Source organism: Cryptomeria japonica, chromosome 3, assembly GCF_030272615.1.
Source record: "Cryptomeria japonica chromosome 3, Sugi_1.0, whole genome shotgun sequence".
Taxonomy (NCBI): Eukaryota; Viridiplantae; Streptophyta; class Pinopsida; order Cupressales; family Cupressaceae; genus Cryptomeria; species Cryptomeria japonica.
Genome location: NC_081407.1, coordinates 350,897,124 through 350,920,322, shown reverse-complemented (window position 1 = coordinate 350,920,322; position 23,199 = coordinate 350,897,124). Strand labels below are relative to the sequence as shown.

General features: G+C 36.7%; 1 protein-coding gene across 2 annotated transcripts in view; it reads right to left on the bottom strand.

Annotated features, from left to right (window-relative positions):
- The window catches only part of LOC131076520 (cyclase-like protein 3), a 114,513-nt gene extending 92,065 nt beyond the window's left edge, over window positions 1-22,448 (bottom strand). The window contains exons 1-2 of one of the 2 annotated variants that reach the window (XM_058013756.2): window positions 22,026-22,448; window positions 19,400-19,444 (exon numbers count right to left, since the gene is read on the bottom strand). In XM_058013756.2, the coding sequence (XP_057869739.1) occupies window positions 19,400-19,444; window positions 22,026-22,323 (343 nt within the window). In that variant the 5' untranslated portion in view covers window positions 22,324-22,448. The remainder of the gene's footprint in view (window positions 1-19,399; window positions 19,445-22,025) is intronic. The other variant, XM_058013757.1, reaches the window with a different exon arrangement.
- Window positions 22,449-23,199: the final 751 nt, after the last annotated feature.

Genomic DNA, 23,199 nt, shown 5'->3' with positions numbered 1-23,199 from the left:
TGACATCTAAATATTCTCTAAAGGTCATTGTTGATCGGAATTCTTCACCAGAATCTAGCCAATCCTGATGTATTTCTGCCTGTATTTCTCTTATTGTTGGTTCATTTTCTGGTGGCTGGTTTCTAGCAGTAAATGTGGGCATAAATGGTCTAGTTGTTCCTGATCTTGTTGGCTGATTATTAACTGACTGTCCATCTCTACCCCCATTGTTTTGATGCTGATTATTTTGTCTTCCATTATTTTGATGCTGATTAATATTATTAGTCATAAACTGGGTCATCAAGTTGGTCATTCTATTAACATTATCCTGCATGTCTTGCTGACTTCTGATCAATGCAGCTAATAAATCCCTATTGTTATCCGGGTCTCCCATGTTGGTTTCAAAAATAAATTCCTCGTCTGTTTCTGTGTGGCTATCCTCAATTTCAAATGGGATTGATGAACTATTCTGTGCTAAAGGAGAGTTTGTAAATCTGTTTTGACGGGCCCTAGTACTTCGGAAATTATAATTTCCTTGGTGCATACTCAGCTATGCATTAAATTTTTTCTGAAAATGTGCATTAAATTTTCCTGAAAAATACCCTACAGGTTGGCAAGATTTAAAGCTCTGATACCACTGTAAAATACCAGACTAAGCATGACTGTAAATGACAATATTCTGTAAAAATCCCTGTCTGAGTTTAACATGCAATTATCTATACTGTAAAATGCCTGATTAAGTATGATAGCAAATAATTATTCATCTCCAGATTGAATAATGTTTTAATTAAACATCTAATCAATGGGGGTTCTGTGTATGACTCTGTACAGACTCTAATTATAACTCATGTTTGTGAAGACAATCAATTTCTAACAGATCTCTACCACTATAATATTCAAGGTAATTTTCAAACAGTTCTTAAGCAATTCACTGGGCACCTGTCAACTTGCAGCGGCTATCCACGTCTGCAGCATAATGAATCACTCGGTGTTCCAAAACACACCTCCTCTTTGTTCGTATCATTTCACACGTTTGAAGTACACCTCTTTGTGGCGTATTCTTTGCACAGTACGAAGTTCTGTAGTTTCACGGAAGCACAGGTGTCGGGTTTGCTGATTGATGACTCGCCGCTATATATTAACCACGACGGAAGTTCCTCCACCGTATTCCACCTCTTACACTTGAGACTCCAATGGTCTCTTGGTGTCTGCATGGACAGGACGGAAAAACCCGAAGTCCGGTCTTCTCCTCACGCAATGTGGACAAGAGATGTATTAACCACTTTACCCAATATCGGGTCCCTCTCATACCAGGAATAATCTCGAAAGTATTCAGCGTGCCTCCTTGCCAAATCTCCAGGAAGCTCTTCTGCAATCTGTGCGTAGGAATGATATTTTGAATGATATTTCAACGCTTCCTGGGTTCTTCGTTCCACTAGGCCAGTGAGGCTGGCGAAAGGAACCCATACATAAACTGGAAATCTCACAAATTATCCACCTTAATTTGAAAAACATTGCTTTGCAAAAATTCCCCCTTCCTCATGTGCCAATCCGCATTTTAAAGAATGGAGATGGGTAAAATTCCCGTAGAAACCAACTCCCGTAGAGTGGATAATCGAATAATAGTTTAAACAAAGTATTTAGGCAACTATTATTTAACTTTAATCTTTATTGAGAAAATCAAAGAACTCTTATTATGATATATTAGTCAGTATTAGTACTAATATAAAATAAGGAAAGTTTGCTTTATTTATAAATAATACCAAATAGTTTTAATTTGACGGGGCCATCACAACTAGACATAGGGACTTCCAAGCTAGATATCACCTAATCCCAGCACATTCATCCTCTCTTATCAAACCCTTGGCATTTCTACTTTTCTCCCTTTAACCACTTTATGTTAAGTTTGATGGATATTTATCCTATCAATCTATCACCAATTAATTTAAGGGAGGTCATATATCCTATATCTCACTCTCTCTATACATCATCATCATGATAGCCAAGTAGCAGCTTGGGTCTAGCTTGGCTCTTATCTAATCAAGAAGCTACTATATAGTAATGAAGACAGCATCACTTTTTACCTTTTTACTTTTGGCTTGACCTAGCCTTGTTTACATGGCAACCTCAAATCCATAATTATTGGTGGCAACCTTAATGCCAAGGGTGGAAATTCCAAAGCTATATGTTTTACCATTTGACCATTATCATTAGTATTTCATTGATCAGCCTAGACTGGCCTTATATTGGGTGGCAAACTTATAGCCCTTATTGTGATCACCAATTTCTAGTTTTCATTTTACCTTTGGGAAGGTTCATTTTTGTGGATCTAGTCACTTTCCTCTTTCCTTTTCCTTTGGACTCTCATGGATCCCCTCCTACAAACTAGAAGTGCCTTCCTCATTTTAACCATCATGGCATTAAATCAAGAGGTATGTGTATACTTACACTTATTACATTTGATTTTAGGATTGTTTTATTTCTATTGTGTAACCCTTTCTTTTTGTGTGTGTTTTCATATATTGTTCTATGCTCGGTATGTTGCTATGTTTCCATTTCTTATATATGTATTGTTTAACACTGCTCTTATATGTGTACAATTACTACTTCTCTTAGATACATTACAAGAACAAGTATATCTATGATTGAATTAGAAGAACAAAGAACAAATAAGAAGGCCAATATCTCTCTTTTGTTGTGTATCCACTCAATTTACATATCACGTTTATGTTTAATAATACTCTTTCATTAAGCATTTTTCTTCTCATTTAGTGTCATCAACCAACTAACGTGGCCCAAAACGTAATAACATAAATTGCATACTCGAAGACTTTAACTTTTTTTTGCACACATAATAGATGTTTTCCCTTTAGCACGTATTTTACCCCTTGTTTAACACTTGTTCAAACCTTGTCTAGTCATGTTTATCATTATGTGTTTAAGTTTCCCCCTTTGCATGTGTTTAGACCCTTGTGTAAACCTCGTTTATCTTTATCCATCTATCATTATCTTTGTTCACCTAACATTTATTTTGTGTGTTCCCTTTTATGTGTTGCTAACCATTATCTTCCTCATGTCACACTACTTGTTGATAACAAAGACATGGGAACACTTCCACCCTTCATAGATTGATCCTCTTTTTCTCCCCTAGGAATTTGAACCTTCTAGCATTTGAATGTATCCCAACTACGAAGAATGAACCTTTAGGAGGCATCCTAGGTAACAACTCTATCCATTTCCTATTTTGCCACCAAAATTAAATACAAGGCTCATAAATTCTTAGCCACTGTGATTTTGATAATTACTTTTCTAAAAACCTATTTATACCCCCCCTCTTTCCTCTCATTTATGATCCTTGCAACCCATTTCACAAGTGCTTACACTTTTAAGAAATGATCTCATTGCACAAGTGATTCTCTCTCTCTCTCTCTCTCTCTCTGAGAATTTGTTGCATCCCCTTTTGCCTCTAGATGTCCAATTACTCTCTTTCCATTGTCTTCATGAGCTTCATTTCTCATCTCCTTGTGCATCCATTTAGGATTGTTAACCCAAAGTTTAAAAACTCACCAAAAACTCTTTTGACTCGCAAGTACTTTCAAGTCAAAATGCCAAGCGAGTTACTCCCAATGAGTTTTTGAAAAACTCGTGGTCATTTTTCCCTATAAAACTTGCAAGTAAATGAAAAAAATTGTGAGTTTTGTATTAAAAACTTCTCCAAATTCATATAATTTATTTTTCTTGCTTGCAATTAAAAAAATGTGACTTTCATAGTGGTAAAGGTTTCAAATGACTTAATTTGGGCTTGGCAACGGGAGCTCCACCCCTTGACCCCACCCTGTATCATGACAAGGAGAATGCTAGGGGTGATGCTTCCATAACCCACGAGGGGCATTGCCCCCAAATCCCCACAAGGGGCGCTGCCCCTTGACCTTGTTGGAGGCGTTGCCCCCAGACCCCTATGAGGGGCACTACCCCTCAACCTCATTAGGGTCTTGTTGACGTGTATTTTGTACACAATCATACATAGAATAAAATACCCAAGGGTACCTTATCCTCTCTTGAATAAAGCCTCTGATTGCTGAAGATGTCGCAAAAAAGGATCAATCAGGGTGACTCCAATGTTCTTTTATGTAGGGTCTCTACGTGTGGATAAGCACTAGTGGTCGTTGTGAATGTTGTTTCATCGAGGGGCCTTACGTCCTCCAATTTGCAGGAACAGAAATTTCCTAAAACTAACAAGTTCTCAAAAAGATCAAAAGGTAGAGTTTACAAGGGATAAATTCTAATCTAATCCTATGAATGACCCAATGTAGGCTAGACTTGGCAGGATTCTACCAATTTCAATATTGCCATGAAATAACAACCTAACTGAAATTGATGCGATCTTCTAAGGTAACAAATGATTTTTTCAATTCATCAAGGATCATGGATACTACCACAAAGGCACATATCCAAAGCTCAATGACGATTGAAGGTTTAAGTAATTCAAGTATCTCCAGTTGACCACGCAAGGCGTTCCCACAATCAGTAAGAAGCTAGTGGTTTGGAACGTGAATCTCACCAAAATCAAGCCCAACACTTAGTCCTTCAAACTTAAATACTACTTCGACTGAGAATGATTCAAGAAAACGAACAACCATGAAGATAGCCACAAGAATTGCAATAAAACACCATAACTTCAATATTTTATTGATCTCAAAGCCAAAATAGACAACAATTGCTTGAAATTCCTTCTTCAATGCTCAATCTTTCTACAAAAATAACTTTCTTCTCTCCAAAAAGCTCTAAACTTCTAACTATTTCTTATTTTCTAATCTTCTAATCTCTAATGACAAAATGAAAATGAGTGAGGGTATATATAGCATCCTCAATTACAATGAACGGCCCAGATCAAAAGAAGATCAACGGTTGAGATTCTGACACCTAAACCCTAATTAGGGTTTTATTACAAAAGTTCCCCTTTTATTGCACAATATTAAATGCATAGCCAAATATTTAATTTGGCACAAAAATCTAGGAAACATAGACCAATGACAATTAAGGTGCCATGTCATCTATAACAACCTTTCTTCTAGAACCTTATTCCCTTTCCAATGCTCCTTTTTAGCATATGCAATGAATCTGGACACGATTCACTCAATCTTAGCAATAGGAATCTCAGGAAGATTCCTCATTCGTTCCTCCAAGTGGATAATCTGATCAAAGGCCTTGAGAAGAGCTGCATCCCATTCAGGCTCGAGTTCCTTAATTTTCTCGATCAGGAGCATAGTGGCAAACATTTGATCTCTTTGCTCATCTGTAATAACATTCTCATCCTTGCAAAAGATGACTTTGACCCTTTCTTCTAATTCTTGAAGATCTACATCCGTCTCAACTTCGATCCTTCTGCCAAGAATAGTACATAAAACCCCAAACACCTTGTCCTGGATTGGATGGATGACCTCCTCTACTTGATTGCATTTGGTGCTGGTGTCCTCGAAGAGAACTTCCTTCATCTGGAGTAAAGTAGACCACTGGAGTAAATTATGAGCTCCTCCATCCATTATTTTTTCTTGTGCTAAGATCCTTCTTGGTGTTTGCCTGATTACTTGAAGAACAGGAATGATAACATCTTTAGTATGAGCAAAGGCGGCTACTGTTATCATTAGGTTGTGGATGATCTCAAGGACCTGGATAGCCCGATGAATGGTCTGCATCATTCTTGTTGCAAACTCAACGGCAATTGTATGGAATTTGTCAATCCAAGAGCTCATAAGCTGGACCAAGCTTTTAACTTTCTCTGCTTCACCAACTGATTCAAGGGGAAGTGCTTGTACAGGAGATACTGCTGGATCCTGACGTCCCAAAGGCTGACTGAGGTGGCTAAAGTAGCCTCTCCAAGCACCGACCTCTCTCTCAAGTTTTCTATTCTTTTCCATTTCTTCCTTAAGTTTATCTTTAAATGCCTCAAATGAATCAGTTGCCTCATCTAATGCCTGCTCGGTGGTGAGTGGACCAAGCTCAACGGTTTCTACATCATATTCTTCTGCAAGGATCTCACCCTCGTACTTGTCCACTGCCGGTGTAGCTATCTGCAACTTCCTGGACCCTGTTTCATCTCTGATCATCTTGGACATCTTGGTGGCCTTCCTCTTTTCTGTTACTCCCTGAGAATCTCCAACAAGGCTATCTAAATCAATCACATTATCTTCGTCTTCGATCACAATTACCCTTGTTAATCTCTCCTTCAACCAATCTGGAATGGCGGACCTTGTCTCTCTAACTTGTATTTCTTTAGGTAGTGACTCTTCTTTCCGGAGAGGAGATGTCGCTTCATCATCATCCTTGTCTTCATGTAGCTCATTGACCTGGGGAGATTGACTTGATGAACGTTGAGATGCCTGTCCTTCTTCAGGTTTATCATTCTGAACCATTGACTCCATAGATTCCTCAACTTCAAGTGTCCTCTTCTCTTGTCGAGAAGATGTGCCGGATGAGCGATCTCGATTGGCCTCTTGCTTCTTCTTGGAAGATTCTCTTTTCTTAGGTCTTTCCTTCCTCTTCGCACCTCTATGATGGGGATTGCCTTCACTTACGCTTCTGGGGTGAGGATTGTCTTCGCTTGTGCTTCTAGGATGAGGATGGCCCTCACTTACGCTTGCTCCTTCTGCCGACCTTTCCTCCAAAGTAAAAGTCATTGATATATTTTGCTCTCTCAACTTTTGATGTTGCACATCAACCCATCTGCGAGTACAGGACAAAACTAGAGCCATCAAAGTTTTCAAGTCCACAACCTCATGTTCATTCCAATCTATCTTTACTGCCTTGTCCTCTCTATCATAAGAGGATTGGAGGTGCCTGCCACTGTCCTGAGCTTGATCGGCCACTCTGTAAACTTTGCATTTCCTGATGAAATCCAAAGGCAATCTAGAATGCATCTTTCTTTTCACTTCTAAATCATCTGAGAGATTCATCCAAAAGTCTTCTACCTGACATTCATGCTTGTATTTTCTACCAACTGTCTCTTCTATATGCCCATAAGGATCAAAATTCTCTCTCAATGAAAAGAATGAAAATGAATACAAGGCCAACTCTCTTTCTGCATCATCTAAAGCTGGAGCATTAGGACATACCTCAACTGAATTTCCTAGTATGATAGGTACAGGAATCCCATTTCCATGCCTGTGTCTGAATGCCTTCGCATAAGCTGCCAGTTGCCTAGTTACCTCAAGTAATACTATCCTGTCTGTCGGATATCTCGGCAACATATAGGGAGGTGAAGGACACCCATGAACTCTAATATATGTAAACTTCTGGAATTGGATAAACCAAGCACCATACCTTTTTACAAGCTCTTGTGCCTCTTGAGATAGCCGATTATGAATCCCGCCTTGTAGTGTCCTGGTGATGTTCATTGTGAAAGTATCATTGACTAACTTGTAATTACTCCCAAGTGGATGATGCAAATGAACATAAGATTCACAAACTCTGACTTCTCCAGGTCCTCTTCCAATCGATCCTCTGTGAGGTAGTCCTGCATATTCAAAACTCCTGATCAAGGCATATATGATGTATGAGCTCATGTGAAATGACTTGGTAGCCTTCAGTCTTCTCAACTGTACGTCCAAGCAATGGCTAATGATTCTAGCCCAATGAATTGTTCCTTTTCCTTGAACTATCACTTGGATGAAGAAGAACATCCACTTCTCAAAATAGAAGGCTTGAGGAGCCCCTGTAACTCGATTGAGTAAGGTTATCAAATCTCTGTACTCCTCCTGGAAGTCGATCCTATGTGGTGTGTTGGGAATTTTGCTCAGGCGAGGACGACTTTTGAGTAACCAATTCTTGTTGATGATGCTCAAGCAAGTGTCTAGATCATCTTCGTACATGGATCTAGCTCCTTCCAAGCTTTTGTAAATCATGTCTTTATGTTCTGGTAGATGGAGAGCTTCACTGATAGCCTCATCTGAAAGATAAGCCAAAGTGTTTCCTTCCTTGGACACGATCGATCTTGACTGTGGGTCATAATGGCGGGCACACTCAATCATCAGCTCATGGCACTGGACTGCTGGAGGGAAGCCGGCCGCCTTGATAATGCCACTCTCAATTATTCTCCTTGCGACAGGTGATGGCTTTCCAATGTAAGGGACCTCTCGAAACTTCTTCACACTGAAGTTTCCCAAGTTGGTATCTCCAATGTTGCTCCATTTTGACACGATCTTGGTCTCCATTTCTTCATTCCTTTGATCTTCCTTCATGAGGGCTAGACGGCTGGTGGATGCTCCTGGCTTTGGGGTCGCCATCTTGACACCTACACAACATTTCATAATGAGCAATATACCTTGGAACGTAAAAATATAGATTAAGTTTAAGCTTTAAATTTAGGAAACTTCATGATAAATCTTTGAATTATCATTTCCTAAATACAATTATGCAATTGGAAATTCAAAATTTCAAAATTGAGCTAGGAAGATCTTCACCATACCTTTCTTGGAGAACTAACTCTAAAAAAAGATGCAAAAAATAAGGAATTTGCTAGGCAAAATGAAGATCGAAATCTTCTAGCAAAGGCGCCTCCTTCATCAACTTCACCACCTTGTGGGTCTTCAACGTCTTGAGGAACAATTCGCTCCACCTCCAACAAAGTTCGCACTCCCTCTTGGATTGAAATTCGCACTTCTCCTTGGATCAAGATTCGCACCTCCTATGGCTTCTCCAAATCGCATTTGAACAAATGAATGAATGATGGATTAAAATCGCTCAACACCCCTCCACTATATAGGCGCTCACCTTGGCAATTTCCAATAGGCCGACCTTTATAAAATATTAAAAATAAAACCCTCCAAGCGCACTCCTTTCATTTAATTTATTTAATATTAATTAATTAAATGCCTTTGTAATTAAATTTCGATTTTTTAAAAGGCTAAAATTAATTAATAAATACCATGCGCACTTATTAAATGTCAATTTAATTTCAAAATGTTTCAAGGTTTTATCGAACTTGGCATTTAATGCAATTTGAATGATATTGGCGCCCAAACATGAAAACAATAGATATTAACAAGATCGCTCTGGTCCCTTGGAGAGGGACAGGAGCGCCCCTTCATTTTGGCCTTGTATCTCTCGCTTCTCACGTTCCAAGTCTCATCTTAGATATCCAAAATAGCATTCTTGCTTGGCATTTGGGGTTTAATTTATTTCGTCTTTGGAAGGAACTTGTTTTAAAGCAATTTCGCCCTGGTCCTTGACTGAAGGACAGGAGCGATTTTATTCTAGACCTCATACTTCTTGCCTTTTACGTTCGAAATTTCTTCCTTTACGTCCAAAATGGGGTTTTCATTCGCGACTTTGAGTTTGATCTATTCAATTTTTTGAATGAATGCTCTTTAGAACCATTTTCGCCCTGGTCCCTTGGTGAGGGACAGGAGCGATTTCATCTTTTTGTCCTTGATCCCCGTTTTCCAAATTGTCAATTTATGATGTGAGGCAATCAATGATCTCTATTGTCCGCTTAATGCATGTTTAATTTGCTTTCTCAAGACAAAGCGAGCCCTTCTAAGGATTTTCGCCCTAGTCCTCCAGTGAAGGACAGGAGCGAACTTTGCATTTGAGCTTGAAATTAGTCAACTTTTGACGTTAACTTCTTGTTCATCGTTTTCCAAAAGGCGTTCCTCATTTCGTGAAACCTTGTCTTGGCGTGATTCTGGAGGAAGATGCTTGATTTTATAGAAATCGCCCTGGTCCTCCAGTGAAGGACAGGAGCGAACTTTAGTCCATGGCACAAATCCTCAATCATATGGATATCAAATTGTCTTCAAGGCATAAAATGTCATTGCTTACTCCATCTTGAATGTTTGAAACGAAAGCGGCATCTTAGAATTAGGTACTCTTGAATATTTCGCTCTGGTCCCTTAGTGAGGGACAGGAGCGCCTTAACCAATTCCATCAAGTTCTCGTGGTCTTTGCAACTTTGTCCCTCTTTGAGGTATTCCAAATATCATTGCCATCATGCGCCTTGGCTTGGATCCGACCAAATTTGGAGAGGGAGTCTTGACAATCTATATTTCGCCCTGGTCCCTTGGTGAGGGACAGGAGCGCCTTAACCAATTCCATCAAGTTCTCGTGGTCTTTGCAACTTTGTCCCTCTTTGAGGTATTCCAAATATCATTGCCATCATGCGCCTTGGCTTGGATCTGACCAAATTTGGAGAGGGAGTCTTGACAATCTATATTTCGCCCTGGTCCCTTGGAGAGGGACAGGAGCGTTTTTGCAATTATAAGTTCAATCATTTTTTGCTAACTTTCAAAACTCTCTTCAATGGATTCATTATGCCTTCCATCATTCATCTCCAACATGAAATTCGTTTTAACTTCGCGGGAAATTTGCCTTATGAGGAAATCGCTCTGGTCCCTTGGAGAGGGACAGGAGTGCCTTGGCCATTATGGGCTCACTTTGCGTTTTGCAACCTTCAAAATTATCTTCAAATGGAGTGACTATGCCCTCTTTCCTTCATATCAATCTTGAAATTCGCTTTACTTTGGCCAAAAACATGTCTTGAGGGAAAATAGCTCTGGTCCCTAGGAGAGGGACAGGAGCGCCTTGGCCATTATGGGTTGATTTTCAACTTCGTAGACGGCTCAAGTTATATTCAATGAACAAAGCCTTCTTCTCCTGACCTCCTTAAATCGCAAAATCACTTAAATCTTGTGTGGACAACGCAAGTTTGGAATTCAAGCTCCGGTCCTTCAGTGAGGGACAGGAGCGATCCTTGTCATTTTAGCATATTTCCTTGTTAGTTGGTTGCTCAAATTATATTCAATGGACAAAACGTTCTCTCCTTGATCTCTTCCAATCAAAAAATTGTCTTTGTCCTGCAAGGACAGTGTAACTTTGAAAAACAAGCTCCGGTTCTTCAGTGAGGGACAGGAGCGATCCTGTTCCTTAGGGTCAAATCTTCAATCTTTCATTGCCAACGACGAAGTCTGGATATTCAATTACGTTCACTTCATCTTTCATTGCGTCCTTGATGCTCCATTTCGATCAACCAAGGCCCAAAATGACCTAAGAAAACCATTTCGCCCTGGTCCTTCAGTGAAGGACAGGAGCGATTTGGTCTTAAACTTAAAAAAAACTTGTCATTTTGGGTCTTTAAAATCTTCAAAATCTTTAATCCATGTTCGATTTGTCCTCCTGGAGACCCTGCACAAAACAAATTAAACAAGTCGATAACCAAGATGCATAAAATATCACTTTCGCCCTGGTCCCTGGGTGAGGGAAGGGCCAATTTCACCTCTGTAGGCCAAAATATCCACATTTTTGGTCTTCAATCACTTGACAAGGCAAAATTAGATCATCTCCAAGGCCAGGGGCAAGTTAGTAAACCTTCAAAAATTTGGTCAAAATTCACCCGGACAAAATTGCATAATTCAATCATTGAAATGCTAACACTTAATCATAACTTGAATGTGCCCTCGAAATCTTAACTGGACCCATCCTGAGACAAACTTGACCCCCTGGCAGGCTCATCTTATTTCAAAATTGCAATCAATGCGAGGATGCTTAATAATTTGTCAAAAATTGGACTGGACTTCGGCTTGAAAATATCAAAGGAAACCCTAAGGCTTAACCCTAATCCAGACGACTCACTAATTTAATTCAAAACCCTAAAGCAGAGAGAAGAATAGGCAAAACAAAAGCAAAAAAGAGGGGGTCCCCATTTTAATGGGGCGATGTGTGAAATGGTCACAACAGGTCTCCACTCCCAAATCTCCATTAGTTATTGGAATTTGTCAAATTAAAAATTTGATTACATTGAGGGGATGATGGGGAATTGGGATATAACTCTTAAGTGTTCCTACTTAGACGTTATTATTGCACAACTTGCCAAAAATCTCTTTAGATGAGGCAACTTCTACATATGACATGGCTAGTGGAAGTGGCATTATAACTCATTTAGAGTTGAACTTGTTTTTTGGTCTACGGTATGTATTAAATTCTGATTTTGATTTATATATGATGGAAATTAGTAATATGCTAAACAAATTTAGTAATATGTGTGTTTTTGAAGAATATTGTTAAAATTTTGTTTATAAATTTTTTGATAAAATTACCAAGCTTTTGAAATTTTTGGGTCTGCCAATTTATTTCCGAGTCTAAGTTTTTCGAATATGGAACTTACACCTAGATTTTACCTTGTAGCACCTAGGGTTTAGCTTGTCTTACAACCATTGTTGCACCTTTCCATCACCTAGAGCTAAATACATACATTTTCCACATTGTTTCATGTAGAACTTTATTGAAATACCCACAAGAGATCTAAGTTAAGCTCCCATTTAAACTGATCATTTTGAGGCTTTTCAACATCAAGTTTGTTTATAGGTAACTCATAAGAGTTTATATGTAGATTGAGCTATTGTGATAGATTAGAGAAGTGAAAGTAGGATAATATAAAGATACTATAACAATTTGGGGTCATTCTAAGTATTAAAAACCTACATCACTCCTATCACCACTACCTCTGTCACTTCTAGCACACCTTTTCCACAAATCAACTCCTAAAGCCTCCCAATTTTTCCCAAGGATTTTTATGGTCATTTGCTTTCCACTTCTAACATTAGATCCAATTTTCATTAGGTGCATGCATTTCAATTATCAAAATTCTCTCTCTACTTAATAGGTTTATCATAGAGTTTTTCCTTTCATATCTTGCTTTTTGTTATGATTCTTGATATGTGGCAAACTAGAGAAAGATTCCAAACACCACAACAAAATTACCCCAGACATTTGAAGTTATTCTAGGGCATGGACTTTTGCACCACTCATAGTGCTACCTAAGGTGCTACCCAAGGTGTCCTCTAATGACATGTGGCAATCTTAGTGCCCCCTAAGGGCATCACTACCAACACCCTCTAAACACACCCACACTACTAATAGTGCCCCTTTGCCAAAATATACATATAGAGTCTCAAAAATTTATGGACTTATATGAAGTATTTCTAAGCTTTTTCTCAACTTTCTGATTTCCAAGTGCACAAGTTCTATTTCTCATGTTTGGAAGTATCATTTTCAAGTAATGATTCTAGATTGTGTTGTCAATCTGAAGTGAACTCTTTTGTGTGTTGGTTCAATTCAAGTTACCATTCTTCAGTTTTGGATTTGAAAGTGTTCAAATTTAATCTATGTTAACATGCACACTAGAAAGAACAACTAGTTTAAGTAGGTTTTCTTAACACAATTCTCTACTAGGAACTTGTTTTTCTTTCTTTCAGCTATATGAGAGCTATCAAGCCTCCAATGAATCATTCTCACTATAGATTAGGATCTATGGTCTATTTAAACTTCGTTATTATCTCTTTGAACTACTAGTCATAATTGTGAACGGTCTCTCTAGGTTGTTGCCTTCACCCTGTGAGGGTATCTATATTTGCATGCTCAAAATCAGGGTACTAGAACTCCATAGGAACTATGGTTTTACTTCAACAATATTATCCTTAAGACCGCCTAGATTGTAATCTGTGTGCCATCCTATGCATGGCCTCCAGATAAGGTTGCAAAGAGGTTTATCTTGTGCATACAGCCCTTGATGTTCTTGGCTTGCCAAACTATTTTGCAGGATCTCCATTATTAGAGGTATCTCCTTGTGAATATTTTATTTGGTTTTACTTCAACAATATTATCCTTAAGACCACCTAGATTGTAATCTGTGTGCCATCCTATGCATGGCCTCCAAATAAGGTTGCAAAGAGGTTTATCTTGTGCATACGGCCCTTGATGTTCTTGGCTTGCCAAACTATTTTGCAAGATCTCCATTATTAGAGGTATCTCCTTGTGAATATTTTATTTGGCATTAACATAGAATCCACCACTAATATATGATACATACCTTCTATATTCAATAAATTGATCAAACCATCTACCCTTAACTCAAGCGCTTAGTCTTAACAACATGATGGAGAGTTGGTTGGTAGCAGCCAAAGCTGATCTGGAAGATTAGTATACTCTTCATTGAAAATAAAGGTTGGAAATATATAATTGATCTAAGGAATCAAGCTTTGAGTGAGGAAGCAATTTCTTGAGATTCCTTAGATTTAGCTTTGGAGCAAAGTGGACAAATAAGCATGATTACAGCCCACTGGAGCTGAATCCATGTTTAAAAGATGAAACAAGTTCCCTAAGTGGCCTTTTCCATTGAGAAATTGAAGATTATGAAGTATTTTCACCGAACTGTGATTTTGTTGAAGAACACATCAAGGGATATGACAAGAAGCTATGAGAGAACCATTCAAAATTTTGGACACTTGAGAGAATGAATCAAGTGTGTTGGATGGCGTACATGGTTCATACTTAACAATTTTTTATTGAAGGCAAGGAGCTATTAACATATCGATTACGTGGGCTATGTGGAACTATTCAAAATAAACTCAATGGGGGACAATATAAGCAAAAATGTTCAAGTTATAAAAAAAAGTGATCTCAAGCCAATCAATACATTTTGTGTTAACAAATGTTACAAGGGATAAAAAAAAGTGATCTCAAGCCAATCAATACATTTTGTATTAACAAATGTTACAAGGGATCCTACAAGAATTAATGAAGTCGGAAAGAGAAATAAAAGGAAAATTAATAAAGCTGGTATGCAAAATACACTAAGTCCCACTCAAACAATATAATACTAAAATAATAAAGGGAAAGGTATTACCATACAATGGATAGAAAAGTAGAAAAATAAAAAAATAATAACAAAGATCCTAATTCTTACATTTTCTCATGTTGCCATACAGCCGTTGGATTACCTTTTCTTGCTGTATGCTCCACAGTCACATTACTGTTTTTCACCATTCAAGATGCTCACTCTCTATCCTACATCAGTCTTCTGCCACCATACATCAGCCACTTAGTGCAGCCATTCCTACATGGTCATATTTCCCTACAAAACCTTTAGCTATACAACATTCTGCTAGAACAGGTTCTTCACTTGATTTTTGAGCAATACATCTCCATTCTGGCAGGATACTTTCAAACCCAACAGTTTGGAGTGACATGAAGTATGGCCCTTCAGGATTGTTGCTGGACCTAGAGAAAAGCCAATAGTTTGTGTTTCATATCAAGGGGAAGAGAAGCAAATTGCTGCAGATGAGATTTCATCAATGGTTCTCATTAAAATTAAAGAGAATGCCATGGCGTATCTTGATGATGTCATAGTTCCTGCTTATTTTAATGACTCTTGAAGGTAAGCAACAAATGATGTCGGTTTCATTGCTAGGTTGAATGCATTGAAAATAAATTATAATAAAAAAGCAAAATACTGCTGCTATTGCCATACGATCTACAAATTTTGCTCCAACTATAAAGTTTTGAGCTGCTGTCATCATACATGTCCATTCTGCAACATTATTGGACCCCATTGGCTGACCTATGATATCAACATTTGTTGTACAACCCATGCATTCTAGACTCTAGATTGAGTTGCAGCCCCTGTCTGATACTTTAGTTGGAAGTTGATTCCTCTGTTGTATGAGCTTTTCCTTCCATTGTATAGTCCTTGGCAGCATACAGAATTTTGCCAAATCTTTTAGTAAGATAAATGTTGGAAGGATGTCACTCATTTGTATGGCCCTCCTATTCAGTTCATTTAGTTGTATGGTTACTGAAAAGTACATTCCCCATACAATGCCCAATCTTATAAATGTGATGATCAATGTTGAAGGAATATGAAAACAATAATAAAGCTGAAAAATCTACATAATGCACAGTAGATGATATATAAAACTTAAGAATATAGATTTAAGAATATAACTGAAACCTACAACTACCTAGTACACGATAACTAATCACATAAACTAATGTTCATTATCCTTCAAATGTGTATTTCATAAGTTCTCCCTTTTACTTCCAATTGAAGAACCCATTGCTGATTTCAGACTGGCTGTGCCAAAAGCTCTGCATTCCATGGCGCTCCATTTAATGGATTTTTGTCCATGCTTTGTTGTGGAACGACTGGCTTTTGTTCATGCTGGTATGGCTGAATGAGCAAAACATCAGCACTTAGGTCCTTCTCCTCTACCATGCCACCAAAAATTTGGACTTTTTTTCCTGATATTACTTGACTGCACGAATTTTGTTCTCTTTTTGTCAGTTATGAATCCAACATCTTTTGTGTGTAGGATGATGTAGTTAGCATAAATGGCTTTGTAATGTTTTGTTAGTTTGTGGATCCAAACTATTTTGTTAATTAGTTTGTCGGTTTTAAATTACTTGTCCATGTTTAGTTTTGGCAGTTCTCAACAACTTTGTTCTACTTCTAACGAACAACCGTTGGCCCCTCTAAATTGAATAATCATAGATAGGGAAACGGATCTGATTTTGGTTTCAGCTTCCCTAATCTATACGTATGTATGCAAACTATATTGAATACATCTTCTGTTGTGTTATATTCTATTACTCTATTTGGCATGTTTTGTTAGTTGTATGCAACTAAGTTAATAACAACTCTGTAGTTTATTATATAAGAGCTATGCTCCCCCAACTTTCTACGACGGGGATGGAAAGGGACGAGGGGATGCATTTCAAGGACAAGCTTTATTTAAGGCCACTTTTTAGGGGACAGCTATTAAAAAAATAGGGAAAAAAATTAAATGAGGAAATTTCAAATATTCATATGATAAAATTGATTAGGCATTCATCATAAACATTATAGAACTTTTGTGAGCATGGGCAATTGAATAGGAATTATGATGTTTTATACATACATATGAGCATGAGTTAATAAAAACATGCCTGACTAGTGTGTATATTCAGGTAAGGGATTTATTATTGAAGTTTTCTTGAAGCCTTCAAGACTGCATGTTTTGTTGTCACACCCATTCACAAAGAGAAACATTATAGAACTTTTGTGAGCATGGGCAATTGAATAGGAATTATGATGTTTTATACATACATATGAGCATGAGTTAATAAAAACATGCCTGACTAGTGTGTATATTCAGGTAAGGGATTTATTATTGAAGTTTTCTTGAAGCCTTCAAGACTGCATGTTTTGTTGTCACACCCATTCACAAAGAGAAACAGTTAACTAAAAAGATAACTGGTTATGTTCTACTTTGACCTCAACTGGGATACTAATAGATGGGATTGTTCTATGAGTTGTCTGTATAGGGCATGATTGATACATTTTTGCATTCTGAAAGTGGCATTTCCTACCGACCATGGCTTAACTCATATTCAATAGTATAAAAATTGTAGCAAGCCAACTTTGTCTTTAGTTGTCCAATGTATGAAACAAGATAAGCCTTGACTATGACTTCAACTGTGTAGATGCATAGATCTACAATAGGGGATATGTATTTTGTAGATTTTACGATCATGATTAACCATTGGTCTATTGCTTGATCAGGCTTATAATTTGGTGAGTGTTGAGGAGCAACGCTCCTTGTAGGGGTCTAGGGGTAGCCCAAACGAAGACCTTCAAAACCACACAAACCTTCATGACGCACACCATTTTCATATTTTTTGTAAATCTTAGATGGGCATGTCATAAACCAAATAGGCATTGAAAGGTTGTACGTGTTTGTTTTTTTTAATAATTAAAATGTGCCTACCCTGGAAATTTTTTGACATCCCATGAGCATTTCTGAAATTTTGGAAAAAAAGGGATGGAGTGGGAACATTTCCTACCCATCCCCACATCCCTGAAATGTCCCCTATAGGGGATGGAGTCGTTTTGGGCAGGGGACACGTCCCCAGGGAGCAAAGGATAAGAGTAAACAAAAACCATTACCAAGAAAAGTCATTTTCTAATGGAAAAAAGAAAAGTAGCATATAATACAAGGGAAAATTTGTCTATAGACTGATTTTGAAGAATATTACTCTGTTGAGAAACAGTTATCTGCCAAAAGCAATGGCTGGGGTAATAAAGGTCGTGACTTTGAATGAGTGGCTGTTATAGGACAGCAAGATTCATGTCATCCGTTTGGAAATGGAAGTGCCAAAGTGGTTGAAAATGTGATGTGCTCATGCGCGCACATGCATGCATTTGGATGCTTGATTAGAAAAAGAATTCCTTGCCAGAAGATGCTAAAAGAAGGTGAAGAATATAAGCAGGTAAATGTTACATTTTCATTTTCAAAGGGAAGGAAAGAAAAGGCTGAATTTTTTAAGGCCACTAAGAAACTGTAGAAACAAATTTAATAAATTGAGAGGTTCAAAACATGGCACTTAAGCAACTTCCATGTCACTCATTGCCCATGCACAGTCCTACCCATACACCTCTTTTGGTATTTTCTGCATATGTTTCATTGTCCCTGAGACCTAGCAGCCGTATTACCTTTTGGGTGCCTAGATGTGCATCCACAGAGTCAAATGATACATCCTAGATATCCATCCCTTGGATGTGAGGAGAACTGGCCATTTCTTCCAAGCCAATGCTTAGCCAATTCACAGTTGATTCTCATAGTCAATCAGCCTGAGTTCACACAATTGACGACTACACAAGACATCCACTTAGTTGGCTGATATAATATAAGAAGTTGAATATCATAATTGCTGATCAGCCTCAGAACCTCCAGAATCATATCAATAATTCAGCATCATTAGACACACAATATCTGCTATCAAGCATGCTTGCTATGGATATCCACTACCTATAACTAAACTCTTTTTTCATGTAAGAAAATGAATAGTAGATACAAGATGTGAAAGCTAGTTAGAATAAGATGCAGCAAGAAAAGAAATCGATTTAGTATATGCCTGTAGTGAAGCATATAAATTTGGCAACAGATTATTTTGTCTCAAGAGAGTATGGAATAAGTCCCTGGTATTCGTGCATCAAAGTTGACCTCAATGTGTTAAGGTAACCATAATAAATTTACAGTTAATTTGGCCTAACAGTTAGAACTTAGATATTGTTACATATGTATATGCTATTAAACGAACTGGTTTATATAGTTAAACCAGGCTCTTGCTGCAATAAATGAGATGAATTATATTGACTTAAGCTCTTTAGAATTGTGTTGATTACTGTGAATCTTCTATCATTTTGATCTTGCTCTACCATTTTGTTCAAATCCAATATATTATCTTTACAGCAGCAGCATTCATTACTACACAAGATATGACACGGGGTTGCTAGCAAAATATTTGTTCTCAGGTGTGATTTATTCAACGACAACCTGCTTTTGTAGCTCATAGCCTGTAGAAACGAAGTAATTTGACAAACCAAAGCATGCAAATCTCATCAAAAAGTGAATCACTGGAAGCAAGGGAAAAAATGCGAGTTTATAGTTGTCAATTGCTATGCCAAAATCTTGATAGAGCCTGTTACATCATAAGAAAATTGCTTGAAATTGTGTTTATAACTGTTCTCATATAAAATAAAAAATACTAATGACAAAGTATGCTACAATACAAAGTCAAGGTGAACAACATATGAAGGCAATCCAATTACCAGTGATGTTTGTGTCTCTAGGAACATCCACAACTAGTGCAGGACCTGTATCGAACCAAAAAAAAAAAATCTTTCAGTAAATTTTCTCTGAAGTAAAAATGAAGATAAGAAGAAAAGGAGAACCAAAAAATCGTAGAGACTATCTTTATTCTCTCAAAAAGACATGTTATTATTTAGTTATTGCTTTCATGGTTGAAACAAGACGAGTAAAATCAAGATAATTCATCTTTAAATAACAAACAACATTAACAGTACAGGCAAGGGAAGCATGGATAACTTAGAGCCAAGAAAATTTTAACATGACAAAAGATTTTACTATCTATTTAAATACGTTAAAAATATCTAGGGTGACCTTTTTCCAATTAAGATGCGCCAAGGAGATAAGATATGAATATGAACAATATTGCATGATTATTACTCACGAGTGGATTAGAGCCTTTCAATGTTTCTGTATAACTATAAATGATAGTAAAGTTCTCTTATAAGCACACACTTCTTTCCAATTGACTTAGTATTTGTCTCAGAGATTGGCAAGCTTGATTTTCATTCCTTTTTTAAATTTTTTGGAATATTTGATTCTTAAACAAAGTATATGTCTGAACTTAAGATTTCTTAAAATAATTTGTTACCAACCACTTAAGCTAATGGTATGTTTCTATTAAAGTATGCTTAATTAATGACTGACGATATGAATGTTTCTATAAATGCCCCACACTGTAAGCCTGTAAGGAGATGCATGACAAATAACCCAAGTTAGATACATATAGCTTAAGGCCCATATTTTCTGCTTATACTTTTTAAGAGAAACAACGCAAGACAAAGAAATGAGCAACATGAACGTACAAAAGCAATGTCTTAGAAAAGCAAAGATTAATCCGAAAGGATTGACTTCAATTTAGTATTTTTCTTGAGCAGCATCTGCTTTTTTAGCATTACCCAAGGTTACATCTCACTTATTTAAACTCATTTTTTAACCAAAGATCTGTGAAGCATGTTGAATTTCAATTTTTGTTATATATGATAATCACAAAACAATGTCCAGTGTATAATTACTATTCTATGTTTGGACAGCTCAACAGGAAAGGACATTGAAACCTGGTTTAAACAGCTAAGCAAAGACTACTCACAAGAAGTTCAGCATCATGATGTGCTTCAACTTGATATGATGAGCTATATATATTGTTTCTCTTTCACCTTCCAAAGTCAGCATTAAGTAAACCAAACTCATCATGATCTTGATATTCTTCCCTTTTCCTCGAGAAGGATATACATTCTTATTGTCGAGTACCCAAAACAACTCCTAATATATACTGCCATACCTCTTCTAGCCTAGAATTTTTTGTTGAAGGATGTAATCTTCAATTCAAATCGCAGGAAGTATATAACAGGAAGCATATGAGGTGTATCCAACATTATCTAGAGTTGGACGTGAACAAGAAAGGATCCAAAACGGCTTCAACAATTGTCTGAAGAAAATGCCTCCTGTGCTACATGAATGGAATCAAATGTTTCTTTCTATTTGTTGGTTTCCTCAACTACATCTTTTTCTTGAAAAGGCCTCAATAATTCTCTTAGCTGGAACTGGTGTTGTAGGTTTCAGTCAATGTGGAGTAGATTAATAGAGAAATAACATTCCCAGCTTAAGTTTTTGCTAATTATTACATATTGCGATCATTTCTTAAGAAAATTGATGGTCTGGATTAGGAGTATTTGGCCCAACATGTCTGATAATATTTTGAACTTCTTTTGAAGGATTGGCATAGATGGCTATTTTTCATTCAAGATACAGTTTGTTACTCACATGTTTGTTACCACTTCAAATCTCTGGAAAAAATACCATGCAAATCATATTCAATGGGGTCATGCAAAATGGCAATCCAGCAAATTGGACAACAAGTATTGTCATTATTCTCCTAAAAAATGGAGATGTCAAGAATGCATCAAATTATTATACTATAATGATTAACCTGCTGTTTGGAAAACTTTTTGGGAGTATATAGTAGAACACAAATTAAAAGCAAGGTTGTTTTTATCTTTGTGTTTCATAGACTGCCTGGTCTTGTGGACAAAATTAAAAACTCAGCACCTAAGGAGGGTGTTCCGGTGCAAAGCAAGGTTGTTTTTATCTTTGTGTTTCATAGACTGCCTGGTCTTAGTGACATAATTAAAAAATTTCATTCATTCAGCCATATTGAATAGATGCCAAGGAGGGAATAAAATTAAAAAGGCGTGTACTCTTTCAATACCAAATTTTATTTTTCCAATAACTAGAACTAACCAAGCATATCATATAACTGAAACCTGATCAATACAATTTGTTTATTAAAGAGAGGAGAAAAAGGAACAAAAGAAAATGAGACGAGTTTTACTTCACAGTAAAAACCAACCAGTAAGTTTAAGTCAGTACATGCAGAGCACCATATAATGGATAAAAGAACTCTTGGCTAGTCCATTGGGCTGTAGTCTAGTGGTGAGATGGTGCACTTATCCCAAGTTGAATCTTTTATAATATGACGAGGCAGCCAGCTCCCAGGTTTAAAATGTTACTGCACAAAGTATTCACAAAACCCATTTGCCAGGGGTGACTAGTTTAGAAAGTAGTAGCACCCGTTAACAGTAAATTTACCGTTGAGAAGATAAAGATCGAGGGTATCTACGTCCAAGCCAGCTTCATAATACTCCTGATAGAAATGAGCAGGGGAGTCAACGTGAGTGCCGGTGTGTACGATCATCTTCATCTCTGAGAAATTGTAATCCGAGCCATTCTTCATACTTGCAATAAGTTTTAGGGGATTTCCTAGCCCCTCGGCTGAGTCGCCCACCGGCATATCATCCCTGTATGCATGACTTATATCGAAAATTTCTCTTCCATAAGCACAGAACTGAACGTTGGCGACTACTATCAATACCAAAGTAATCAACATGCCTTTCTGGATTACAGTCTACAAAATTCTAGCGCAGAGAAAGAACAGCCAAGTGTAACAAAATACTTCTGTCGAATGCGCATATCCCCTGCTATTTGGGGGTAAAAGGTTGGACATTCAAAAATTCTTATATTTTAATATATATAAATATATAGTTCGATCTTTTAACATTCATGAGGCAAATATTTTATGGGACAGTCAGTTTGTTATTTCTCAGGTTACAAATAATTTATGGGGCAATAATATTGTAATGAAAATTCAGTGTTTATATGGTTATTAAAATAAATTATTTAGACCAATGAAAAACAATTATTTTTCTTTCTTTAATTTATTTTATAGTATAGATGCACATTTGTTAACATTATAATTTACAAAAATTATTTTTGTTGTGGTTAATATCGTTTTCCCTCGCGGGTTTATCGGAACAATGCATAATCTAAAAACTTATAAACCAATCTAAAACAAGGCTAGTACTTGCCTTGTTTTTAGTATAGTTTTAATAATAATTATAAAAATACACATTTTTCTTAAAAACATAATCCTTATTTTATACAAAAATATAAAGAATTATAATTATAACAATAAAATTAATCTTAAATTTAATTATTAATTATTAATTTAATATAATATTATTTTAGTTATAGTTTTAGAATATTATCTATAATTGATCTTAATAAAATAACAATTAATAATTATTAAATTATATCATATAAATATTTAAATATATATTAAAATATTAAATTAGTTTGTATGTATTAAAATTATTAAAGATGAAACTATGGTTTTCAAAATGTATTAAAAAATAAAATGATTTTAAAAAATTATACAAAATTATAACTATAAAGAATACATAAAATAATTGATTTTAAAAATAGA